The sequence below is a fragment of the Cebus imitator genome, unplaced genomic scaffold (assembly GCF_001604975.1).
Source record: "Cebus imitator isolate Cc_AM_T3 unplaced genomic scaffold, Cebus_imitator-1.0 Scaffold9, whole genome shotgun sequence".
In the NCBI taxonomy this organism is placed as follows: Eukaryota; Metazoa; Chordata; class Mammalia; order Primates; family Cebidae; genus Cebus; species Cebus imitator.
The window spans coordinates 6,464,773-6,472,906 of record NW_016107324.1 but is presented as its reverse complement, the minus strand read 5'-3'; the positions used below and the strand labels follow the sequence as shown (position 1 = coordinate 6,472,906).

Sequence of the window (8,134 nt, the reverse complement as noted above, 5' to 3'; positions counted from 1 at the left end):
AAAAAAAAAAAAAAAAAAAACCTCATCAAAAAGGTGGACAAAAGATATGAAAAGACATATCTCAAAAGAAGACATTTATGTGGCCAACAAATGTATGGAAAAAAAGCTCATCATTGTCATTAGAGAAATGCAAATCAAAATTACAATGAGATACCATCTCATGCCAGTTAGAAGCAATCATTAAGAAGTCAGGAAACAACAGATGCTGGAGATGATGTGGAGAAATAGGAATGTTTTTACACTTGGTGGGAGTGTAAATTAGTTCAATCATTGTGGAAGACAATGTGGCAATTCCTCAAGGATCTAGAACCAGAAATACCATTTGACCCAGCAATTCCATTACTGGGTATATATCCAAAAAATTATAAATTACTGATGAGTTCATGTGCTTTGCAGGGACATAGATGAAGCTAGAAACCATCATTCTCAGCAAACTGACACAAGAACAGAAAACCAAACACTGCATGTTCTTCTCACTCTTAAATGGGTATTGAACAATGAGAAAAAACGGACACAGAGAGGGGAATATCACACAGCAGGACCTACTGGTGGTTAGGGGCCAGAGAAGGGATGGCATTAAGAGAAATACCTAATGTAGATGATGGGTTGATGGATGTACAGCAAACCACCATGGCACATGTTTACCTATGTAGCAAACCTGCACATTCTGCATATGTATCCCAGAACTTAAAGTATAATAATAATTTTAACAAAGAATCACACAGTTGGAGCACTGAAAGGAACTTCAGGGAATATCCTATCTAACCCTCTTCTCTATCCATGAATAGCAATAAATCCAAAGTTTTCTCTAAGTTACTCAACATTTATCCCACATATATTTAGTGAGAATTTATTGTCTGCCAAGCATACATATGGTAGGTGCTGATGGTGCCCATATTAATACAAGAGCCAGCAATTATTTTGGATTTTTAAATTTTTTTAATGGTGTCAGTTATTCAAGAAATTCTTAACAATATCGTTAAGAAAAAGGTAGTTTTTCTTACCATAGATTTTCCCATTAATGGAACATCTTTTAAAGGTCATGATGTTTTGAGTGAGGGTACCCGTTTTGTCAGAGAAAATGTACTCAATCTGTCCCAGTTCCTCATTGAGCGTGGTCGTTCGAGCCTCTGCAGGTGTTGCTTTTCGAGAGTAATACATCTTCCGGTCCCAGTTTATAAAATAGCTATGTCCCAGACGAATTACTTCCACACTGTCATCCATTAAAATGGGGAAAAAAAAAAGAAATGCTGCATTAATTTCAGAACATACACTGTTTTGCCAAAATAAGAAGTCTACCAAAGTTTTCAGGGCTTAGAAGAAAATGTGGATTTTCCTCTAAATGTGTATTTAGAGGAAGATCTGTCCCTAGGTCCCAGTGATCTTCAGAATCTTCTTAACAGATTCTGGCAAACCAAAAGTTCTGTTCATAAACCTTTCCAAGTCATTTCCTGCAGCATCATAAAAAAATAAGCCAGCTTAGGATAAAGGTTAGGGAATGTTTCATGGTTTGCTACATTAAGCAGGCGCAGGGGAGATTTACTGTGTAGCATATAAGTTTGTGTCTCCTCCTATATGATATGGCAGTAGTCCCAATCTTTTTGGCACTGGGGACCAATTTTGTGGAAGACACTTTTTTCACAGATCAGGGGGAAGGGGGATGATTTCAGGATGATTCAAGCACATTACATTTATTGTGTACTTTATTTCTATTATTACATTGCAATATATGATGAACTAATTATACAACTCACCATAATACAGAATTAGTGGGAGCCCTGAGCTTGCTTTCCTACAACTAGACGGTTACGTCTGGGGTTGATGGGAGAAAGTGACAGATCATCAGGAATTAGATTCTCATAAGGAATGCGCAACCTAGATCCTTTGCCTGCGCAGTTCACAATAGAGTTTACACTCCTGTTAGAATCTAATGCTGCCGCCACAGATCTGACAGGAGGCGGAGCTCAGGCAGTAACGCATACTATGGGGAGAAGCTGTAAATACAGATGAAGTTCTGCTTGCTAGCCCACCACTCATCTCCTGCTGTACCAGTCTGTGGCCTGGGAACTGGGGAATCCTGTGGTAGGGGAAACTAATTATTCTTAAAGATATCTGTTAGATGTATGATCTAAAGAAATGTGTTGTTGAGAACTTTCTCTCCAATACACTGTTTGATATGGCTTCACATCAAACAAAAGACAGAAAATAATATTTCCATGAACCATGAACCCAAACCATAACAGATACTGGGTAAAAACAGGAGTGTGTTGTCATACCATTGCACCCAATCACCATGAAAAGAATATTGTGTCACATTCTAGTAATCATTTATGACTTTCCAGCTCCAGAAGCAGAATTTCTGTGGCAAACTGTATGAACTCTCTCAATGTCAATGTCATACATAATGCCAAAGAGATTTCTAAAAACATCATAAGAACATAAGTTTCAATCATCAAATTATTAAGAATTATCTTCTACCAATAGCAAGTTCAAAAGGTATGTCACTACTGATTACTGCATTTTTTAATCAATGAGTTTAACAATTTTTTCAAATTTTATTGGCCAGTGGCATTTCTTCTTGGAATTATCTAGTTGTATCTGTCTATTTTTCCTGTTTTGCTATCAGTGCATTTATTATTGATTTGTAAGAATTCTATACATATTAAATCTATTAATTCTGCCAAAAAAACAATGCAAACATTTTATCCAATTTATCATTTGTCATTTTTCTTTTTTTTTTTTTTTGAGGTGGAGTTTTGCTCTTGTTACCCAAGCTGGAATGCAATGGCATGATCTCAGCTAACTGCAACCTCCACCTCCCAGGTTCAAGTGATTCTCTTGCCTCAGCCTCCTGAGTAGCTGGGATTACAGGCATCCACTACCACACCATTCTAATTTTTATATTTTTAGTAGAGATGTGGTTTCACCATGTTGGTCAGGCTGGTCTTGAACTCCTGACCTCAGGTGATCCATGAGCCTTGGCCTCCTATAGTGCTGGGATTACAGGTGTGAGCCACCACACCTGGACATTTGTCTTTTTTTTTTTTTAAGAGATGGTGTCTTGCTATGTTGCCCAGGTTGGCCTCAAACTCCTGAGCTCAAGCAAACCTCCCACCTCTGCTTCTAGAGTAGCTGGGACTGCATGCACTGCCACAGGTGGCTGATTGTCTTTTCATTTTGTTTCCAGTTTTTTGATATGAAGTTTTCTCTTTCTAGAGGATCAAATTTACCAAATTTTACTCTGTGTTTTTGTAGTTTTGTTTAGATATGCCTTCTCTATGCCAAGATTATATAGACATCTATATTTTTCTTTTTGTTTTTATTGATTTTTTTCCATATTTAATTCCTTATCCCAATTGAAATTTATGATTGAAATTAAAAGTTTGATGTACATGATGTATATGAGGAGAAAATTTCATGTTTTCCAAATAAGATTTTTCATCACTATTTGTTGAACAATGAATCCTTTCCCCATTAAACTATGATGCTTTCTGTGTCACAAATAAATTATTATATTCACTAGCATCTGATTTATGGATTTCAATTTTATTCATTGCTATGACACTTAATACATCTTGTTTTCATTATTGTAGCTTTATAATAACTGGCAATACCTAGAAGAAACAAAAGCACCTTTATTCTCTTCCTTTTAAAAAATTCTTAACTACTAATTTATTTTTCCTGATAGATTCAATGTATTCATCTAAGTAAACATTTGAATCAACGTACTAATTTTGATATAAAATTTATTGGCAATTTTGATTAGGCCTATGTTAAACTCTTAATTATTTGAAAAGAACTGATACTTAATAAATTTCAATACAACTTCAAGGAGAAGGTTAAATCTTTTTAAGAATTCCGTTTTTTAAAGTACCTCAATTAGTAAAGAATTTTAGTTTACTTTAGTTTAGTTTTGCTTTCTTTTTCACATAGGATCATACTATAGCCCCGCAGATTTGTTCTTGAACATCACAGTCATCCCTCGAATCCGTGGGGGATTCGTTATAGGACTTTCAATCTGAGGATGCTCAAGTCCCTTAAATAAAATAACACCGTATTTGCATATAACCTATCCATATCCTCTTGCATACTTTAAGTCATCTCTAGATTACTTATGATCCCTAATACAATGTAAATGCTATGTAAATAGTTATACCATATTGTTTGGGAATAATGACAAGAAAAAAACTCTGTACATATTCAGTACAGACACAACTCTCCTTTATTTTTTTCAAGTATTTTCCATCTATGGTTGGTAGAATCCATAGATGCAAAACCTATGGATACAAGGACAGAGTATAAAACTTTCTATTGATAGGATAAGTTGTAAAATTGTTGTCCTAAAAGAAAGCTTTTAATTTTTTAATGTTACTTTCATAATCAGACACAACTAAACTACCCTACTGAAAGTTTTACAGATTATTCTTATGGACTGTCTAGATTTACTGTCATATTATTGTCTGTGTTCTTCCTTTCTAATAGGTTTATTTCAGTTTCATGTCTTATTTTATTCATGGATATTTCAGTTTCGTGTCTTTGTACTTTAACAAGGATATCAGAACAGTAAAAAATACTTATGTTAATAGCAGGGACCATAACTTATTTCTGATCTTAGTGGAAATTAAGCCTTGGTTTTTTTCTCATCTCTAACCTGAGAAAGTTGGGCTAGATGACACTCAAATCCTTTCTGATTATTAAATTCTGTTTCAGTTTCTAAAAGTACATGACATACCTATGTTTCCCTCCCCAAAAGTGGTATGGTGCCAATTCATTTTTTAACTATTTGAATGGTAGCACATTTTTTCTCCCTAAAGTTACACTGTGACTATGTAGAGTATCATACGATATTAAGATATATAACTCACACTCTTTATTTATTTACATATTTTCATGTATGGCTTACCCTTCCACATCCTCCCCATGCCCGATCCCCGCCCTCCATGTAAATTCCTTGCTAGCTGGTCTGATTCGGCTTTATTTTCTTTATCCCCTTCACTCAAAAAGCATTAGCACTTATAATAGGCTGGAGTAGTGTCTTGCCTGTCAGGGGCAGCCAATCAGTGTTCAATGTGTGAATTTCAACTCTTTAGACTCTAATTTCACCAATAAGGACATTAAGACTTAGAGAGGTAAAGTGACTAACCCAAGGTCACATCAGTAATTAGCAACAGAGCCAAGACTAGAATTCAGGGATTTGGTAAAGCCAGTGCAGACCAGGGCTTAAGAATGGCATTATGAGGGTCATAATACAAATCATGAAGTTTTTTATTTATCTGAAAGTCTAGTAGCTCCTTGTAATCTTAAAGCAAAGTGAATGACAGATCACGATTGTTCCGTGTTATAGTACAAGCCAATGGAACTACAGCTAGTGCTCGATTTACGACCACAATTGGGACCGGCAGACCGGTCATAGCACGGTTTGGTCATAAGTTGAGTAGGCTACATGTACAGTTGAAATGGTGCACGCGGAGATGGTAGTGCTGCCGGAAGCTGGTCCGCACTGTCGTACGCCCAGCTGGGCAACGTTTGCACTGCCAGACACGGAGCAGTCGTGGCTAGCAATTGTGGTCATAAAGCCGAATGGTCGTAAGTTGCATAGGTCGTAAGTCGATCAATACCTGTATTCAAAATTTATTCAAATTCCTAAAACTGAAGTCTGAAGAGAAAATGGGCATCATTTTTGTTTGGGAAAAGAGGATTCAGAAGAGTCACAGTGGGACATTCAGCTCTATTACAATAGCACAGAAAAGGAGAAAAATATTCAGAGTTAGCACAATCAGGCCGCTTAGTGTTTTCTGCCTGAATACTCACAGAAAAGAGCTTATAATTTCACCCAGTCTCGGGCAAAACAAACAACATAGGAATGAGCTCCTATCACTTTGGAAACAACACTCAAAAGCTAATTCCTTGGGAAAATATGGCTGCATTTCTTAAAATGGTGTATTTTAAAAAACAAAACAAAAACTGTAGCTGGGCATACCTTAACACAATGGATAAACAAATTGACATATAGAAAAATCCTACCAGAATAAATGTCCCTTGCTCACCTGGAATTGTTAATAATTCAAAGCAAATACTGCATTTCTATCCTCAAGTGACATATGGCACTAATTTACTCTTTGTACCTATTCAAAAGACTAATGGAAGCTTTGGCAGAAGGTCTTTACCATTCCATACAGAAACGCCTGGGAGTTCTCTGTTTCTATGTCTCAATCTTTTGGACTGAATAACCCGAAATTCCTTGAAATGCTTTTTCCCTCAAGTTAAGACCAGAATCACTGTACTTATTTGGTGAGAGAAAAGCTCTCATTTATCTTCATCAATACCATGCTCTAGACTATTTTTTTTTCTTTTGACTTCTTCACTGAGTAATAAATCACATGTAGCTTAGAGATAGATGAAAACACAGTCCCAACTCTGAGAAGACTTAGTTTTGGATCATGCTTCTGCCCCTCATTAGCTCATAATCCTGAGCAAATCCTCTCATCATTTTGAAAGCAATTCAGGAAATCCTACTTCACAAGATTATTGGGCAACATAAATGAAATAAAGTACACAGAAGCATAAAAGGCTAAAAATAGAGAAAAGCATTCATATGGTTTTTTAGGGCATCATATTTTATGGTATATTATACAGTATCAGTCATTTTGAAAATTATAAAAAAGAATTCACAAGAAAGCAGTTTTTAAGTGATAAAGTGTTATGCTAATATCAAATATATATATGTATATATATATATATATACATATATATGTTATTGAAAGGTAAGGTAGTATTATTTGATAAAGTAACTCAGAAATTAATTCTTTTAATCCCCTTATTTTCTGGAGAAGCACATATGTGACAAGCAAACTAAGGCACAGAGAAGCCAAGTACTTTCTCCAAGGTCACACAGCTATTAGTAGCAGTACCAACACAAGAAACAGGGTTTGGACTATTACAAATAGGTTTTCTGTCTACCATAGCACATTAGATGTATAAGGAATGCTAACCTGAGAATCTACCTTTGATCTCTAAAAAAAATCAATCTTTCAAATCATTAAATGAAAATGCGAATGTACTTCAAAGAAAGAATGTATACAGAATATACTTCCTTCGTGAGGACATATGAAACTGCACATGTGCAGATGGTAAGCCACTATGCACATTTATTACTCATTTAGGACATAAAGGAATGCTGTAAAAGCTTACTGTAGCTCTTCTGGCAAAGAGTAGGATTTACTACAGACTTTATAATTGGATACAAGCATGACAGGTTCTCAGAATCAAAGATGAGCCAGTAGGAGATAGTTTAAATAGATCCCTCACTGACCACAGCTCCAGAGGGCCCAAAGCAATTTGTGGTATTGTGGCCACATGCCACTAAAGCAAGTCAATTTCCCACAATTTGGCATTTCAGTTTCCTGACCACTATCCAAAACAAGGATGGATTTTGTGATTAAACTTGCCTCACTTCATCATGGCTAGGTTTTTAAAGAGAGATAAAAAGAGGCTCATAAAAATTAGCGGGTGATTTAGAGCTGATGATTTTGTGTATTGCTAAAGTACTGATGATGAGAACTGTCAAACAACCAAGTCCCATCTTGGCTCCAATGTTTTTGGGACAGTCTGGCTCAGTCTTGTTAGATTAGGATCAAGAATGTCCCAGGTACAGACTCTAGGGCCAATTTCTAAGCCTTATCAAATACACACACACACACACACACACACACACACATATTCATATTCATATTCATATACATGTATATAAATAGAGAGGGGTGTGTGTGTGTGTGTGTGTGTGTGTGGGCGCGCGCAGGTGCATGTGTTCTGTTTGTATGTGTAGAGAGACAGAGAGGCAAAAAGAGAGACCATCTTAGCTCTAACTTATGGAACCAAATCTAGTCCTAACAGATCAAATTGTAGTAGAAGTTATAAATCATACTTCTTATCTTACAATAGACAAGCACCACCTACTATATTTTAACTCCTTTACATACTCACTTATAGTTACTAATAATAACAGGAAAAGCTAGTATTCATTAATCTTTTATAATGTGTCAGGAATTCTTAGAGCTTTGTAGGTATATATTCATTCCTCATACAATCCTATGAGATAGAACTATTATTTTTTTCTTCTTTTTTTTTTTTTTTT

General features: G+C 35.7%; 1 protein-coding gene across 27 annotated transcripts in view; it reads right to left on the bottom strand.

Moving 5' to 3' along the window:
* ATP8B4 (ATPase phospholipid transporting 8B4 (putative)) overlaps positions 1-8,134 on the bottom strand; it is a 419,806-nt gene that overhangs the window by 285,263 nt on the left and 126,409 nt on the right. For all 27 annotated transcript variants that reach the window (XR_005203096.1, XR_005203097.1, XR_005203071.1 and 24 more), the window contains one exon: positions 1,005-1,213. Coding sequence is in view for 14 of the 27 variants with exons in the window: in XM_017543577.2 (XP_017399066.1) it covers positions 1,005-1,213 (209 nt within the window). In the remaining 13 variants the exon portion in view is untranslated. The remainder of the gene's footprint in view (positions 1-1,004; positions 1,214-8,134) is intronic.